Source organism: Nerophis ophidion, linkage group LG16 (genome assembly GCF_033978795.1).
Source record: "Nerophis ophidion isolate RoL-2023_Sa linkage group LG16, RoL_Noph_v1.0, whole genome shotgun sequence".
NCBI lineage: Eukaryota > Metazoa > Chordata > Actinopteri > Syngnathiformes > Syngnathidae > Nerophis > Nerophis ophidion.
The window spans coordinates 30,366,738-30,386,490 of record NC_084626.1 but is presented as its reverse complement, the minus strand read 5'-3'; the positions used below and the strand labels follow the sequence as shown (position 1 = coordinate 30,386,490).

The following is a 19,753-nucleotide window of genomic DNA, read 5'->3' as shown; positions in this document are numbered from 1 at the left end:
CAATGCACTTCTGCCATGACTCTCCCCCGCTGAATTCTTATTGGTTGACGTGTATGTGACGATTATGTCAGAGTTAGTTTGTGACGAACCCCAAGATGCAGAGAAGGAGGCAGGCATGGAGTGAGAAAATATGATTTAATGTAAAACTCTTAAGACAAAAAAAAAAACAAAGGTTACAAACAAAAAGCGCGCACGTGGGCGGACAACAAACAAAAAGGCCTGGCGTGGAAGCTAGCAGGTATCGAGCAAGAAACAGAAGTCGTACTTGTAATATGAAAACAAACTTGGAAGCAGGGAACAAAAGACAATAAGCTACAAACCACTAACAAATATAGCTCACCGCAACGCTGCATTGACACGATATGATACGACACGACACGACAGGTAGCAACGACAAGAGCGACAATAATCCAGCACTGACTGAAGGAACAAAGCAGGTAAAATAGGAGCGGGCTGATTTACACTAGGTGTGGCCAGGTGCCAATCAGCCGCAGTTGAGGGGAAAACAGCGCACAGGGAAAAAAACAGGAAACAGACAAAATAAGAGCGCCGACAGGAACTAAAAACAGGACATAGTAAACACACAAAGAGATAAAACTAAAACACAAACAAACTGTCAGTGGCAAGCCTGACAGATTGCTGATGTGTGTGTGACGATTGCTGACATTTTCTTCGTCTCTTCCGCGAATGAGATAAATAATATTATTTCATATGTTACAGTAATGTGTTAAAGGGGAACATTATCCCAATTTCAGAAGGGGTTTAAACCAATAAAAATGTTTTTTTCAAAATTTTACCCATCATGGAATATCCCGAAAAAAGGTTTTAAAGTGCCTGATTTTCGCTATCTGTAAATCCGACGTCCATTTTCCTGTGACGTCACATAGTGATGCCAATAGAAACAAACATGGCGGATAGCCCAGTAAAATATAGCGACATTAGCTCGGATTCAGACTCGGATTTCAGCGGCTTAAGCGATTCAACAGATTACGCATGTATTGAAACGGATGGTTGGAGTGTGGAGGCAGATAGCAAAAACGAAATTGAAGAAGAAACTGAAGCTATTGAGCAAATAGCTATTGAAGCTTTCTCGGCGATCGCCTTCTAACCAACGATTGCATCTTTTGACAAGACCACTGGAGCTACTTAAATCCGTCGATTGGTAAGCGTTTGTTTGGCATTAAATGTGGGTGGAGGGAATGGCTGGATGCAAATTTAGCTACAAATGTATATACAGCTAGTCTAAATAGCATGTTAGCATCCATTAGCTGGCAGTCATGCTGTGACCAAATATGTCTGATTAGCACATAAGTCAATAACATCAACAAAACTCACCTTTGAGATTTCGTTGGCTTTATCGTTGGAAATGCATCTGCTTTGAGTGTCGCAGGATATCTACACATTCTTGCCATCTCTGTGCCATGTCTGTTGTAGAATCGCCGGTAAAATGTGCAGACCCAACGACGGACTTTCGCATCTTTTAAAACTGATGCAACTTGAATCCGTCGATTGGTATGTGTTTGTTTGGCATTAAATGTGGGTGGAGGGAAAGGCTGGATGCAAATATAGCTACAAATGAGGCATAACGATGCAATATGTACATACAGCTAGCCTAAATAGCATGTTAGCATCAATTAGCATGCCGTGCTAATCGATGAACACGCTACGTAAGTCAACTTGAATCCGTCCCTGATCATGCTGTTACACCCTCCGACAACACACCGACGAGGCATGATGTCTCCAAGGTACGGAAAACAGTCGAAAACACGGAAAATAACAGCTAATTTGTAATGTGTTTGAGAAAATGCTGGATTGCTTCCCATTGTGAAAGGTCATCGCTCCGACAGCGAACAATTGAAAGGCGTTTAGATCGACAAATTCACCCTTTTAGAGTTCAGAAATCGGTTAAAAAAACATATGGTCTTTTTTCTGCAACGTCAAGGTATATATTGACGCTTACATAGGTCTGGTGATAATGTTCCCCTTTAATGATTTCACACATACTGTGAGTCGCTTCGGAGTATATGTCGCACCCCCGGCCAAACTATGAAAAAAAACCGTGACTTATAGTCGGGAAAATACGGTATTTATTTAATTGTGTCCCATTTGACCCTCCATAAAGCAACGTACCCGCAGAAACACTGGTGCTATGTACCATTTTCTCTTAAAATATCGCATTTTTTTTGTCTTTTCCTGTTGCAGAACTCCAAGCTACAACTATGCTCCGAACCCCGACAAACACTGGATCCTGCGCTACACGGGGCCCATGAAGCCTGTCCACATGCAGTTCACCAACATGCTGCAGCGCCGCAGGATGCAGACCCTGCTGTCTGTGGATGACAGCATGGAGAAGGTAACGCTCTTCTTTTGGCCAAGAAATACACACATCATCACAGGTACAGAAAGGGAAACCACACACATCCCACACTTGCAATTCCTGAGAGATTTGTATTGTTTTTCAAAATATCCCGACACACTTGTTACGTCATGAAATTATTCATTCCTCGTATTGCATCCTTGTAGGTGCACAACATGTTGGTGGAGACAGGCGAAGTGGATAACACCTACATCATCTACACCTCAGACCACGGCTACCACATTGGACAGTTTGGGCTGGTAAAAGGGAAATCCATGCCTTACGAGTTTGATATCCGTGTTCCCTTTTATGTCAGAGGACCAAATGTGGAGCAAGGTGCCATGTGAGTGACAAGCTAGGATGTCCTAATGTTGATTGCCGGTGTTTATTCTTCTGGTGTTTCTTGCCCTGCAGTAACCCGCATATGGTGTTGAACGTTGATTTGGCGCCAACGCTGCTGGACATGGCTGGTGTGGATATTCCTGCAGAAATGGATGGCAAGTCGATCCTTAAGCTGATGGACACGGACAAACCAGTCAACAGGTAGACATAAAATCTCGTTTTATTTCCTTGACATGTAAAACACAATTTTAAAGGGGAACATTATCACCAGACCTATGCAAGCGTCAATATATACCTTGATGTTGCAGAAAAAAGACCATATGTTTTTTTAACAGATTTCCGAACTCTAAAAGGGTGAATTTGGCGATTGAAACGCCTTTCAATTGTTCGCTGTCGGAGCGATGACCTTTCACCCGTGACGTCACAATGGGAAGCAATCCGCCATTTTCTCAAACACATTACACACACACTAGTCAAAATCAGCTCTGTTATTTTCCATTTTTTTGACTGTTTTCCGTACCTTGGAGACATCATGCCTCGTCGGTGTGTTGTCGGAGGGTGTAACAACACGATCAGGGACGGATTCAAGTTGACTTACGTGGAGTGTGCATCAATTAGCACAGCATGCTAGGCTAGCTGTATGTACATATTGCATCATTATGCCTCATTTGTAGCTATATTTGCATCCAGCCTCTGCCTCCACCCACATTTAATGCCAAACAAACACATACCAATCGACGGATTCAAGTTGCACCAGTGGTCAAAAGATGCGAAAGTCCCTCGTTTGTTCTGCACATTTTACCGACGATAGCGATGCTACGACAGAGATGTGTGGATATCCTGCGACACTCAGAGCAGATGCATTTCCAACGATAAAGTCAACGAAATCACAAAGGTGAGTTTTGTTGACGTTATAATAGTATTAATAATAATAATGGATTAGATTTATATCGCACTTTTCGATTGTTAGATACTCAAAGCGCTCACAGAGAAGTGGGAACCCATCATTCATTCACACCTGGTGGTGGTAAGCTACATCTCTAGCCACATCTGCCCTGGGGTAGACTGACGGAAGCGTGGCTGCCAGTTTGAGCCTACGGCCCCTCCGACCACCACCAATCATTCATTCATCTTTCATTCACCAGTGTGAGCGGCACCGGGGGCAAGGGTGAAGTGTCCTGCCCAAGGACACAACGGCAGCGATTTAGGATGTCAATAGGTGGGAAGCGAACCTGCAACCCTCAGGTTTCTGGCACGGCCACTCTACCCACTATGCCATGCCGCCCCTGTTATTGACTTATGTGCTAATCAGACATATTTGGTCACAGCATGACTGCCAGCTAATCGATGCTAACATGCTATTTAGGCTAGCTGTATGTACATTTGTAGCTATATCTGCATCCAGCCTTTCCCTCCGCCCACATTTAATGCCAAACAAACACTTACCAATCGACAGATTTAAGTTGCTCCAGTGGTCAAAAGATGCAATCGTTGGTTAGAAGGCGATCGCCAAATAGCTTCAATAGCTATTCGCTCAATAGCTTCAGTTTCTTCTTCAATTTCGTTTTCGCTATCTGCCTCCACACTCCAACCATTCGTTTCAATACATGCGTAATCTGTTGAATCGCTTAAGCCGCTGAAATCCGAGTCTGAATCCGAGCTAATGTCGCTATATCTTGCTGTTCTATCCGCCACGTTTGTTTGAATTGGCATCACTATGTGACGTCACAGGAAAATGGACGGGTGGATTTACAGATTGCGAAAATCAGGCATTTTTTCGTGATATTCCATGATGGGTAAAGTTTTGAAAAAAACTTCGAAAAATAAAATAAGCCACTGGGAACTGATTTTTATTGGTTTTAACCCTTCGGGAATTGTGATAATGTTTCCCTTTAAGGATGCCATTTATGTTGGATTAGAGGTAAATTATTGGTATTGTTCATTATCAACAGCGCTATTTGTGTTGGTATTTGTATTGCTCCATTTGTAGTGTAATAATGCTCATTGTCATTTCTGTATTGTTATTTATTTCGCTAACTGCTTCGTTGCTATCACTTTTACCATCCATCCATCCATTTTCTACCGCTTATTCCCTTTTGGGGTCGTGGGGGGCGCTGGCGCCTATCTCAGCTTCAATCGGGCGGAATGCGGGGTACACCCTGGACAAGTCGCCACCTCATCGCAGGGCCAACACGGATAGACAGACAACATTCACACTCACATTCACACACTAGGGCCAATTTAGTGTTGCCAATCAACCTATCCCCAGGTGCATGTCTTTGGAAGTGGGAGGAAGCCGGAGTACCCGGAGGGAACCCACGCATTCACGGGGAGAACATGCAAACTCCACACAGAAAGATCCCGAGCCTGGATTTGAACCCAGGACTGCAGGACGTTCGTATTGTGAGGCAGACGCACTAACCCCTCTTCCACCGTGAAGCCTTTTTTACCATCATATTTGTAAATATTATATTTGCTGATGTTGCTCTATTGTTGTTGTTATTGTTGTTTGCTGTTGTTGTTTTTGTCTCTGTCTAATCCCCCTCTTGTCCCCACAATTCCGCCATGTGTCTTCCTTTTTTTCACTTTCTATCCCCTCCGGCTACAACCCGGCTGCACAAATGATAATTTAAATACATTTAATAAAGTCAAATACAAATAAGGCAACAAGAGACGTATCCTACACTTCTCTTTTGTAAAGTAAATCTGAACAGCCGATATGGGCATCTACATTAACTATATGATTTGCCTGAGAAGCTGAACAGGACAAAAAAAAAGGGACTTGGGGACCACGATCCACTGCTCTATATGCTTTGACCTCATTATCTTCAGTCCCTTCTATTTGGCATTGGTACAATATATATTTAATAAGTGCGTGTGCGTGCATGTTTTGGTTCAGTGCAAATATCAAACACCTATGAAAGAGACTGGACAAAGAAAAAGTTATTGGATTACTGGTGTAAAAAAGTACAGCTACTTTTTTTTCACAGGAATAAAAGTACTGTAGTTTTATTTCACAGCTATTTTAATTTGCCTTAATATAGTTTTTTGGAAACAGCAAACACTACGGTAGGCGCATCGATGCAATTTTTTTAACTTCTGATACGTTACCGATATCGGAGTCGTAAGTATTGGTTGATACTCTGACCATGTCAGCGCAAATTGTAGTACGTACTTATATTATTTTGTAGTGTGGAATGTTATAAAAGGCTTGATCAGACAATATTGCTTAGTAAAAAAAACACAAAAAAAATTCAAAATAATAATGTCAATGTGTGGGCAGCATGGTGGAAGAGGGGTTAGTGCGTTTGCCTCACAATACGAAGGTCCTGAGTAGTCCTGGGTTCAATCCCGGGCTCGGGATCTTTCTGTGGGGAGTTTGCATGTTCTGCCCGTGACTGCCTGGGTTCCCTCCGGGTACTCCGGCTTCCTCCCACTTCCAAAGACATGCACCTGGGGATAGGTTGATTGGCAACACTAAATTGGCCCTAGTGTGTGAATGTGAGTGTGAATGTTGTCTGTCTATCTGTGTTGGCCCTGTGATGAGGTGGCGACTTGTCCAGGGTGTACCCTGCCTTCCGCCCGGTTGTAGAGGAGATAGGCACCAGCGACCCCAAAGGGAATAAGCGGTAGAAAATGGATGGATGGATGGATGGATGGATGTCATTGTTAAAGCACGGAGATGTGGTGCCACTTTATGAAATGTTAACAATGAAAACACAACAAAAATACAGTTAAAAATGATAAATGGGTTGTACTTGTATAGGGCTTTTCTACCTTCAAGGTACTCAAAGCGCTTTGACACCACTTCCACATTTACCCATTCACACACACATTCACACACTGATGGAGGGAGCTGCCATGCAAGGCGCCAACCAGCACCCATCAGGAGCAAGGGTGAAATGTCTTGCTCAGGACACAATGGACGTGACGAGGTTGGTTCTAGGTGGGATTTGAACCAGTGACCCTCGGGTTGCGCACGGGCACTCTCCCACTGCGCCACGCCGTCCCTGTCAATATTTCAGAATAATTCCCACCTGTAGACCAATATTTGTGTAAATTTAAATTATTCTAAGCGACATCTTGTCTTATAACTGCTACGGTTGATCGTTTTTTTCATTTAAAAAAAATAGAACTACTGTCTTTTGAACGGCTCTTTAAAAGGAATGGCTTCTTAAGATCCGGTGTTCTGTCAGTTTCTGCAATCCACTGCGAAAGAGCTTGTGCACAACAGCAAATATTGTCACTATTTTTCTTGAACACAATACTCATAATAAGCAGAGCCTTGGTTTAGATCAGGGGTCACCAACGCGGTGCCCGCGGGCAGCAGGTAGCCCGTGAGGACCAGATGAGTCGCCCGCTGGCCTGTTCTAAAAATAGCTCAAATAGCAGCACTTACCAGTGAGCTGCTTCTATTTTTTAAATGTTATTTATTTACTAGCAAGCTGGTCTCGCTTTGCTCGACATTTTTAATTCTAAGAGAGACAAAACTCAAATAGAATTTGAAAATCCAAGAAAATATTTTAAAGACTTGGTCTTCACTTGTTTAAATAAATTCATTTATTTTTTTACTTTGCTTCTTATAAATTTCAGAAAGACAATTTTAGAGAAAAAATACAACCTTAAAAATAATTTTAGGATTTTTAAACACATATACCTTTTTTACCTTTTAAATTCCTTCTTCTTTCCTGACAATTTAAATCAATGTTCAAGTATTATTATTTTTTTTTTGTAAAGAATAATAAATACATTTTAATTTAATTCTTCATTTAAGCTTCTGTTTTTTCAACGAATAATATTTGTGAAATATTTCTTCAAACTTATTATGATTAAAATTCAAAATAATTATTCTGGCAAATCTAAAATATCTGTATAATCAAATTAAAATCTTGTTTCAAAGTCTTTTGAATTTATTTTAAAATATTTGTTCTGGAAATTCTAGATGAAATAATGATTTGTCTTTGTTAGAAATATAGCTCGGTCCAAATTGTTATATATTCTAACAAAGTGCAGATTGTATTTTAACCTATTCAAAACATGTCATTGAAATTCTAAAAATAATCTTAATCAGGAAAAATGACTAATGATGTTCCATAAATTATTTTTTTAATTTTTTCAAAATGATTCGAAATAGCTAGTTTTTCTCTTAATTTTTTTCCGTTGAATTTTGAATTTTAAAGAGTTGAAATTGAAGATAAACTATGTTTCAAAATTTTGTTTAAATTTTTTTTCGTGTTTTCTCCTCTTTTAAACCGTTCAATTAAGTGTTTTTTTCATCATTTATTCTCCACAAAAAACCTTCCGTAAAAGGAAAAAAAAAATGTACGACGAAATGACAGACAAAAATACCCATTTTTTTATGTATATATATTTATTTATTAAAGGTAAATTAAACAAATTGGCTATTTCTGGCCATTTATTTAAGTGTGTATCAAACTGGTAGCCCTTCGCATTAATCAGTACCCAAGAAGTAGCTCTTGGTTTCAAAAAGGTTGGTGACCCCTGGGTTAGAGTGTCCGCACTGAGATCGGTAGGTTGTGAGTTCAAACCCCGGCTGAGTCATACCAAAGACTATAAAAATGGGACCCATTAACTCCCTGCTTGGCACTCAGCATCGAGGGTTGGAATTGGGGGGTTAAATCACCAAAAATGATTCCCGGGCGTGGCCACCCCTGCTGCCCACTGCTCCCCTCACCTCCCGGGGAGTGCAACAAGGGGAAGGGTCAAATGCAGAAGACAAATTTCACCACACCTGGTGTGTGTGTGTGACAATCATTGGTACTTTAACTCAACTAAAATAGTGCCTGTGCCGGCTTTCCACCAAGTTTTATGGAAATTAGTTATTACTTTTTTTATTATTCATTTTATCGGGCAGCTAACCCGAGGGTCAGCAACCCACAGCTCTTTCGTGGCTCCCTGGAGCATTTTAAAAAGGATTACGAATGGAAATAATTGTTTTGTTTTAGTATGTTTTTTGTTTGAGGACAAACATGACACAAACCTTCCCAATTGTTAGAAAGCCCACTGTCTAATATGTTTGTGTGTATGCTTCACTGATGAAAGTATTTGGTGAACATCGTTTTGTCCAACTAATTTCGGCGGTTCTTGAACTCACCATAGTGTGGACTGTGACGCAACAGTTTGTTTACATGGAAAATCTTTTACGCCCCTTCTTCGTCTCATTTTGTCCACCACAAGTTTTATGCTGTGCGTGAATGCACAAAGGTGAGCTTTGTTGATGTTATTGACTTGTTAGAGTGCCAATTATGCGTATTTGGTGAGTGCATGACTGCAAGCTAATCAATGCTCACATGCTATTTAGGCTAGCTGTATGTACATATTGCATCATTATGCCTCATTTGTGGTATATTTGAGAGGTATATTTGAGCTCATTTAATATCCTTTACTTTTATCCTGTTTGTATATAATTTAATTTTGCATGTTCCATGACACATTATATGAATGTAATATTGGCTGCATTTCAGATAGTTGTCTGTGTGCAATGTTGTTCCAGACCACAGCAAACATTGCCTATCTTGCCAAAAATTGTAATAAATCTATTAAATGAAGACAGCGTTAACTTCGAGGGTGTTTTATTACCAAATACACAGTAAATTCATCCAAATGCATTAAAGAAAAGAAAAAACACTTGTTTATTTTATCGTCGGCAGAAAAAATATTTCGGCGACTATTTTTAACTAAAGTTCATAAGATGTCTATTAAGTATGTGTGAAATAAATTTAAATGCAATAAAAAAAGAAAGAAAATAAAACCCTTAGAGGAGGTTTTATTACCCTCATTGTGACTCATTGTGTAGATGTTCTTACCCCACCAAGTAAGTGGTCATTTTAATTGATATTGTGTTCATTGTATCTTCTACATTTGAATCACCTTGTAAACAGAAATATTAATTGTACAGTATATGCCACTAGCCAACAGGGGTCAGCAGAAGGCTGATATGGGGGCATTGGTTTCCTCTGCACAATAGGCATAAAACTGTATTTATTGTGGTTATTTTTAGCAATATTTTAGGAAACAGGGAACAAACCAAAAAAAAAAACGGTATAAACCTTGATTTCCTTAAAATGAATGTCTGGTGGCCTGTCTATACTGTACGTTGACAATTATATAAGTGCTTAGACAAACTTATTTATGAATAACATCTACAAAAGCACTTGTTCCAGGACCTGTATCGGACATTTTCTAAAAATGTAATTAAAATGCGTCCAACATACAAATTCTGGCGAAAACATAATCTCATTTATTGAGGTAATGACAGCAATTCTACAGTGGGAGAGCAATTTGATATCCAAATTGGCGATCCATAACTTAAAGTTGCATTTTTGTTAGGTGGCTGCGTAGTTCAATAGAACCAACTATCGAGGAAGCTGTTAAATTTGACAGACTAGTTCTCTTCAAAAAGCCATAAATCTCCATCTTGACCGGAGACTCCAACAGTTGCGCAAAATGTCATTTAAAAATAAAACCTGACTGGATTTTAGATTAAATTATTAGCAAGTTTTGAAGTAAATAAGTAAAACATTTAAGAATCGCATTTTTTTTTTTTTTACAAAAATATTGAGCTCTTTTTTTAAGTTGATTTCAATTATGCAAGTGAGTAATAATCTTTGATTAATCATGATTAATGCAAATTAAAAAGTGTTTTTAATCAGATTGTTTTTTATATATATATATGTAGACTTGCAGCAATGATAAACTCCTTTCTTAAGTGTATTTACTCATGCAGAACGAAACCCGGTTCAGATTTTTTTTTATAGTTATTTTTAATCATGATTAATCAAAATTAGTCCACAGACATCCTGTGATTAATCTGATTTTAAAAGTTAATCGTTTGATGACACAAATGTATTTATATGAACTTCAAATAATTAGTGTACTGTTTTTTAATTAGAGATGTCCAATAATGGCTTTTTTGATTACGATATGGTTCAACTCTTAATTACCGATACCGATATCAATCGATACTGATATATACAGTCGTGGAATTAACACATTGTTTTGCCTAATTTTGTTGTAATGCCCCACTGGATGCATTAAAAAAAGTAACAAGGTTTTCCAAAATAAATCAACTCAAGTTATGGAAAAAATGCCAACATGGCACTGCCATATTTATTATTAAAGTCACAAAGTGCATTATTTTTTTTAACATGCCTCAAAACAGCAGCTTGGAATTTGGGACATGCTCTCCCTAGAGAGCATGAGGAGGTTGAAGTGGGCGAGGTTGAGTCGGGAGGGCGGGGGGTTAGCGGGGTGTATATTGTAGCGTCCCGGAAGAGTTAGTGCTGCAAGGGTTTCTGGGTATTTGTTCTGTGGTGTTTATGTTGTGTTACGGTGCGGATGTTCTGCCGAAATGTGTTTGTCATTCTTGTTGGGTGTGGGTTCACAGTGTGGCGCATATTTCTAACTGTTAAAGTTGTTTATACGGTGTGACCTATATGGCTGTTGACCAAGTGTGTATTGTATCCACTTGTGTGTGTGTGGGGGGGGGAGACATAGACACTATGTGAGTGAGCCGGCAGGCCAAGGCAGTGCCTTTAAGGTTTATTGGCGCTCTGCACTTCTCCCTACGTCCGTGTACACAGCTTCGTTTTAAAAAGTCATGAATTTTACTTTTTGAAACCGATACCAATAATCTGGAAACCGATACCGATAATTTCCGATATTACATTTTAAAGCATTTATCGGCCAATAATAGCGGCAGTCCGATATTATCAGACCATCTGTAGTTTTTATCATCAAAAACATATAAAACTGTAATTTGCCTCCTTATTTACGAGATGTTTTGCCCTTTTCAACAGGTTTCATTTGAACAGGAAAAGTAAAACGTGGAGAGATTCCTTCCTTGTGGAGCGAGGGTATGTCACAGAGTGACCTTCCAAGGCATTGTCTTGTGATAACATCAGACTCTTCATCCCTTACTTCCTATGATTCATTCCCTGTTCTTTCAGAAAGCCTCCACACAAGAGATCTGATGGGAAGGAAATGGCCCAGGAGGAGAACTTCCTGCCCAAATACCAGCGAGTGAGGGAGCTGTGCCAGAAGGCAGAGTACCAGACTTCCTGTCAGCAGCCAGGACAGGTAGGTCTCTGACCTTGGACTTTCTGGACATGAGCTGTGGAGAATATCCTGTGACCACTAGTTTGATGCAAAATGTGGTTTTATTTTAGTATTGTTGCATCCCCTAACTATATGCATACTTGCCAACCTTGAGACCTCCAAATTCGGGAGATGGGGTGTATTTTCAAGTATTTCTCATATATATATATATATATATATATATATGTATATATATATATATCCATCCATCCATCATCTTCCGCTTATCCGAGGTCGGGTGGCGGGGGCAACAGCCTAAGCAGGGAAACCCAGACTTCCCTCTCCCCAGCCACTTCGTCTAGCTCTTCCCGGGGAATCCCGAGGCGTTCCCAGGCCAGTCGGGAGACATAGTCTTCCCAACGTGTCCTGGGTCTTCCCCTTGGCCTCCTACCGGTTGGACGTGCCCTAAACACCTCCCTAGGGAGGCGTTCGGGTGGCATCCTGACCAGATGCCTGAACCACCTCATCTGGCTCTTCTCGATGTGAAGGAGCAGCGGCTTTACTTTGAGTTCCTCCCGGATGGCAGAGCTTCTTACCCTATCTCTAAGGGAGAGCCCCGCCACACGGCGGAGGAAACTCATTTCGGCCGCTTGTACCCGTGATCTTATCCTTTCGGTCATGACCCAAAGCTCGTGACCATAGGTGAGGATGGGAACGTAGATCGACTGGTAAATTGAGAGCTTTGCCTTCCGGCTCAGCTCCTTCTTCACCACAACGGATCGGTACAACGTCCGCATTACTGAAGACGCTGCACCAATCCGCCTGTCGATCTCACGATCCACTCTTCCCTCACTCGTGAACAAGACTCCTAGGTATTTGAACTCCTCCACTTGGGGCAGGGTCTCCTCCTCAACCCGGAGATGGCACTCCACCCTTTTCCGGGCGAGAACCATGGACTCGGACTTGGAGGTGCTGATTCTCATTCCGGTCGCTTCACACTCGGCTGCGAACCGATCCAGCGAGAGCTGAAGATCCCGGTCAGATGAAGCCATCAGGACTACATCATCTGCAAAAAGCAGAGACCTAATCCTGCGGTTACCAAACCGGAACCCCTCAACGCCTTGACTGCGCCTAGAAATTCTGTCCATAAAAGTTATGAACAGAATCGGTGACAAAGGACAGCCTTGGCGGAGTCCAACCCTCACTGGATATATATATATGTATATATATATATATATATATATATATATATATATATACACTGTAAAAAAAATCTTATTTTTATGGTTAAATTACTCAAAATTTCGACTGTAATTTTTCTATTTTTTTTCAAATAGGTTATAAAACTGTAGAATTGAAGACATTATCTGTAAATTAACAAACCGCCTGTTATTTTTAAGTAATATGCCAGTAATGACAAACTATGTATATTTATATTTTTTTTACAGAAAAATACCAAATTAATTATACATATAATTTTTTGTTTTTTCAAATTACTTTCAAATTCATGTAAAATTACAGTAATTAACTTTCATTTAATATGTAGCCTGTTATATAAAAGTCTATGTCCATACTAACAATCTAACAGTTTTATATGTAATTTTAAGGAAAATCTTATTTTTTTAATATTTATGTGTATTTTTATATTCAAGTTGAAAAATATATGTAGCCTATTATATAAAGGTTTATGCTCGTACTAGCAATTTTACATTTTTCTCTGTAATATGACGCACGTTGGTGACTGCAAGACATACTTGATCTCAGCCAACAGCCATACAGGTCACACTGACGGTGGCCGTACAAACAACTTTAACACTGTTACAAATATGCGCCACACTGTGGAGCCACACCAAACAAGAATGACAAACACATTTCGGGAGAATTTCTTCACTGAAACACAACATAAACACAAGAAAATAAATACCCAGAATGCCATGCAGTGCTACACAACCAATGCACGGAGGGGGGCAGTGATGTGGGGTGGTGGCGGGGGTGTAGCCTGGAAGAGTACCACTGCATGGCATTCTGTGTATTTGTTCTTTTGTGTTTATGTTGTGTTACTGTGCGGATTTTCTGCCGAAATGTGATTGCTTTTCTTGTTTGATGTGGGTTCCCAGTGTGGCGCATATTTGTAACAGTGTTAATTTTGTTTGTACACCCACCGTCAGTGTGACTTGTATGGCTGTCGATCAAGTATGTCTTGCAGTTAATATTGCAAGTCTAACAAAGCAATGTACAACATGCGACTCAGTTGGTATGCTGTTTGTGTTGTGAACGAGTGAACGTGACGCAAGCTTGTCGAGGACGATGAAGGTAGTGCTGTCACGGCACCCCTTTGAAATACTTGTCCAGGCGACATCGGGTTGGGACAATCCTTTGCGAGGGTCACAGCCTGTCTCTCGGTTAAATCGGGAGGATCGGAGAGTATGTTGCTAAGTCGGGATAGGCATTCAAAGAAGGTGAAGGCATTCACCTAGTTTTTGCATTCAGTGGCCCCCAGGTTAATTGGGTTTGAGACCCCTGATCTTAACAATTCGGAAAAAATCTGTAAAATAATGGTATTTTTCTCTGGAACTGCCAGCATTGTCACTTCATTAAAGTTGGTTGATTGTAATAATTTGGGAAAACTCTGTAGAATAAAGGTATTTTTCTGCAGACCTGTTTGCATCGTCACTTTATTAAAAGGGGGTTGATCTTAATAATTTAGTAAAAATCTGTAAAATTACGATATTTTTCCGCAAAACGTTTCATGAAAATTTCTGTAAATATAATGTTCCATCCATCCATCCATTTTCTACCGCTTATTCCCTTGTTGATCATTATTTGGTTTACAATGTTTTACTTTAATTTCATGGTTTTCGTTTGGCAGCCGTAGCTGCCAGTAGATGACCATTTTTTTTACAAAAATTTTTTTTACAGTGTATATATATATAAATAATCCGTTCATAAATGAGTATATCCGTTCGGCCACCGTGTTCAATGGAGAAGTCTGATCTATAAAATGTGCAGGCAGCATACCCCTTCCCCTTCAAACTGTCCTGGATGAACTGACATTTTTTTTTATAATCATTTTGGAACTTGGAAGCGTACTTCTTCTTCTTAATCGTCTTCGCCATGTCTCTTCTTCATTCTTCTGCTTCGTCTCTGTTATGTTTTTGGACATTACTACTTGCCGTGATTTTGAAGCAATGCATGATGGGAATCCGGATGTTGTGTGTCAGTGTATTAACGTGCCGGCTGGAATAAACACAGTTTATTTAGTTTAGTCAGCCACCGATTGTGCAAGTTCTCCCACTTAAAATGATGACAGAGGTCTGTAATTTTCATCATAGGTACACTTCAACTGTGAGAGACAGAATGTGAAAAAAGAAATCCAGGAATTCACATTGTAAGAATTTAAAATAATCCATCCATCCATCCATTTTCTGCCGCTTATTCCCGTTCGGGGTCGCGGGGGGCGCTGGCGCCTATCTCAGCTACAATCGGGCGGAAGGCAGGGTACACCCTGGACAAGTCGCCACCTCATCGCAGGGCCAACACAGATAGACAGACAACATTCACACTCACATTCACACACTAGGGCCAATTTAGTGTTGCCAATCAACCTATCCCCAGGTGCATGTCTTTGGAAGTGGGAGGAAGCCGGAGTACCCGGAGGGAACCCACGCATTCACGGGGAGAACATGCAAACTCCACACAGAAAGATCCCGAGCCTGGATTTGAACCCAGGACTGCAAGACCTTCGTATTGTGAGGCAGACGCACTAACCCCTCTGCCACCGTGAAGCATTTAAAATAATTTATTTGTAAATTATGGTGGAAAATAAGTATTTGGTCAACCATTCAAAGCTCTCACTGATGGAAGGAGGTTTTGGCTCAAAATCTCACGATACATGGCCCCATTCGTTCTTTCCTTAACACGGATCAATTGTCCTGTCCACTTAGCAGAAAAACAGCCCCAAAGCATGATGTTTCCACCCCCGTGCTTCACAGTAGGTATGGTGTTCATGGGATGCAACTCAGTATTCTTCTTCCTCCTAACATGACGAGTTGAGTTTATACCAAAAAGTTCTATTTTGGTTTCATCTGACCACATGACATTCCCTCAATCCTCTGCTGTATCATCCATGTATCCATTTTGGTATAAACTCAACTCGTCGTTTTTGGTCTGCTTCACACCAGACCTACTGTGAAGCATGGGGGTGGAAACATCATGCTTTGGGGCTGTTTTTCTGCTAAGGGGACAGGACGATTGATCCGTGTTAAGGAAAGAATGAATGGGGCCATGTATCGTGAGATTTTGAGCTCCATCAGTGAGAGCTTTGAATGGTTGACCAAATACTTATTTTCCACCATAATTCACAAATAAATTATTTAAAATTCCTACAATGTGAATTGCTGGATTTTTTTTTCACATTCTGTCTTTCACAGTTGAAGTGTACCTATGATGAAAATTACAGACCTCTGTCATCATTTTAAGTGGGAGAACTTGCACAATCGGTGGCTGACTAAATACTTTTTTGCCCCACTGTAGCTCCATTCCTGCCTACTTTATGGGTTATAGATAAACCTATGGATGACGGAGACATATATAATAGTCTCCTTTTCAGGTGAGAGAGGACACTAAAGGCAGTGCCTTTAAGGCACGCCACCAATATTGTTGTCCGGGTGGAAATCGGGAGAATGGTTGCCCCGGGAGACTTTCGGGAGTAGCACTGAAATTCGGGAGTGTCCCGGGAAAATGGGGAGGGTTGGCAAGTTTGATTATATGTCCTGTGTAAAACCAAATATCCAATGTGACGAACAGACATTTTGCTTTGATTCAGAAGTGGCAGTGTGTGGAGGACCCGACTGGCAAGCTGAGACTGTATAAGTGCAAGGGCATGGCGAGTCTCTACGCCCCACGAATGCAAGCTCTGATGGCCAGCAGTGCCTCCCAGCTGCCTGCTTCATCCACTGATGACAGCTGCAACTGTGGCAACGTGGGTGTTAAAACATCAGCCCTGAAGCGTAAGAAACTGCTCACTAAGAAAAGTAAGCCCATATTTTTGTGTCACGTACCATCATGCAGTTTTTTTTTCTTCCCTTTGAAATGTTGCTGCATTGGCCTACAAATCATTGCCACATGTGCATACAGAATATCTCCAAATCAAATGGAGGCTGTATCTGTTAGGGGGGACTGTTTCCCTCCTTTTGGCAAAATAAGAACGCCTTAAAAATGGGGCTTTCCTTCTGCCACAAGAAGATAAACACAGTTGTTATCTTTGCACGTACACACATATATCATTATAATGATGTCAGGAGGTACCAGTCTGTGGGTAGAGCGATGGAGGAGAATGTGCACACAAGTTAAATTAAGTTTCAATTTCGGCGGGCTGTCGAAGGAGGACAAAAGGCGAGGAAGAATGTCGCCATCTTTAGAGAGACTGTTTCCACCTCCTGATAGGTCCTCCGCTTTCTCTCTAGCGCTAGTATCTTTGTTTTTTGTACTTACTCCCGCTTTGTACAAACCCAGTTTCCATATGAGTGGGGACATTGTGTTAGATGTAAATATAAACGGAATACAATGATTTGCAAATGATTTTCAACCCATATTCAGTTGAATGCACTACAAAGACTAAATATTTGATGTTCAAACTCATAAACTTTATTTTTTTTTTGCAAATAATAATTCATTTAGAATTTCATGGCTGCAACACGTGCCAAAGTAGTTGGGAAAGGGCATGTTCACCACTGTGTTACATAACCTTTTCTTTTAACAACACTCAATAAACTTTTGGGAACTGAGGAAACTAATTGTTGAAGCTTTGAAAGTGGAATTCTTTCCCATTCTTGTTTTATGTAGAGCTTCAGTTGTTCAACAGTCCGGGGTCTCAGGTGTCGTATTTTACGCTTCATAATGCGCCACACATTTTCGATGGGAGACAGGTCTGAACTGCAGGCGGGCCAGGAAAGTACCCGCACTCTTTTACTATGAAACCACGCTGTTGTAACACGTGGTGTGGCATTGTCTTGCTGAAATAAGCAGGGGCGTCCATGATAACGTTGCTTGGATGACAACATATGTTGCTCCAAAACCTGTATGGACCATTCAGCATTAATGGTGCCTTCACAGATGTGTAAGTTACCCATGCCTTGGGCACTAATACACCCCCATACCATCATAAATGCTGGCTTTTGAACTTCGCGCCTATAACAATCCGGATGGTTATTTTCCTCTTGGTTCCGGAGGACACCACGCCCACAGTTTCCAAATATAATTTGAAATATGGACTCGTCAGACCACAGAACACCTTTCCACTTTGCATCAGTCCATCTTAGATGAGCTCGGGCCCAGCGAAGCCAGCGGCGTTCCTTGGTCTTGTTGATGAATGGGTTTTGCTTTGCATAGCAGAGTTTTAACTTGCACTTACAGATGTAGCAACCAACTGTAGTTACTGACAGTGGTTTTATGAAATGTTCCTGAGCCCATGTGGGGATATCCTTTACACACTGTCTGTTTTTGATGCAGTACCGCCTGAGGCATCAACGGTCCGTAATATCATCACTTACGTGCAGTGGTTGCTCCAGATTCTCTGAACCTTTTGATGATTTTACGGACCGTAGATGGTAAAATCCCTAAATTCCTTGCAACAGCTCGTTGAGAAATGTTGTTCTAAAACTGTTTGACAATTTGCTTACAAATTGGTGACCCTCACCCCATCCTAGTTTGTGAATTACTTAGCATTTCATGGAAGCTGCTTTTATACCCAATCATGGCGCCCACCTGTTCCCAATTAGCCTGCACACCTGTGGGATGTTCCAAATAAGTGTTTGATGAGAATTTCTCAACTTTATCAGTATTTATTGCCACCTTACCCAACTTCTTTGTCACATGTTGCTGGCATCAAATTCTAAAGTTAATGATTATTTGCATAAAAAAAAAAAAAGCTTATCGGTTTGAACATCAAATATGTTGTCTTTGTAGCACATTCAACTTAATATGGGTTGAAAATTCTTTGAAAATCATTGTATTCCGTTTATATTTACATCCAACACAATTTCCCAACTCATATGGAAGCGGGGTTTGTAGAATACATTGTTAAACGTGAGTTCTAGTCATCCCTCTTGGTTTTAAACAGCTTTAGAAAAAAAGGATCTAGGATGACTCTGCCCTCTTAATAGGGAGAATCCCAACATATTTGTGCTGAGACTCTGTAGACTCTGTGCTGCCATCAAGTGGTAGACCTGGGTAAAGACAGGTTTTAATACAATGGCACCTCAGTTTAAAGGCCTACTGAAACCCACTACTACCGACCACGCAGTCTGATAGTTTATATATCAATGATGAAATATTAACATTGCAACACATGCCAATACGGCCTTTTTAGTTTACTGAATTGCAATTTTAAATTTCCCGCGAAGTGTCGTGTTGAAAACATCGCGGAATGATGACTCGTATGATGACGCGTGCGTTTGACATCTCGGGTTGTAGCGGACATTATTTTCCAGCCAGATCCAAGCTATAAGCAGTCTGCTTTAATCGCATAATTAAACAGTATTCTGGACATCTGTGTTGCTGAATATTTTGCAATTTGTTCAATTAATAATGGAGAAGTCAAAGTAGAAAGATGGAGGTGGGAAGCTTTTAGCCTTTAGCCACACAAACACACGGTGTTTCCTTGTTTAAAATTTCCGAATGTGAAGCTTTACTATGGATCAGAGCGGTCAAGCGAACATGGATCCCGACCAAATGTCAACCGGCAGTTTTCGGTGAGAAAATTGTGGTAATACGTCAGCTCTTACCGGAGACACCAGCGGAGCTTCGTCCTGGTGCAGCGCGTGACTTCCCTCAGAGACTCTGGCGTCAACACACCCGTGCCCACACCCCTCCGACTTTCAGGTACTGTATAATCTCACTAAAACAATAGGCAGATAAGGGATTTTCCAGAATTATCCTAGAAATGTGTCTAATAACATTAATAACATCTGAGTCGCTCCCACTGCAATCGGCTTTTTT

The 19,753-nt window shown here is 40.7% G+C and overlaps 1 protein-coding gene across 5 annotated transcripts in view; it reads left to right on the top strand.

Moving 5' to 3' along the window:
- sulf2a (sulfatase 2a) overlaps window positions 1–19,753 on the top strand; it is a 264,808-nt gene that overhangs the window by 206,154 nt on the left and 38,901 nt on the right. For all 5 annotated transcript variants that reach the window (XM_061874878.1, XM_061874877.1, XM_061874879.1 and 2 more), the window contains 6 exons: window positions 2,203–2,353; window positions 2,524–2,699; window positions 2,771–2,899; window positions 11,518–11,574; window positions 11,668–11,797; window positions 16,581–16,788. In XM_061874878.1, coding sequence (XP_061730862.1) covers window positions 2,203–2,353; window positions 2,524–2,699; window positions 2,771–2,899; window positions 11,518–11,574; window positions 11,668–11,797; window positions 16,581–16,788 — 851 coding nt within the window. The remainder of the gene's footprint in view (window positions 1–2,202; window positions 2,354–2,523; window positions 2,700–2,770; window positions 2,900–11,517; window positions 11,575–11,667; window positions 11,798–16,580; window positions 16,789–19,753) is intronic.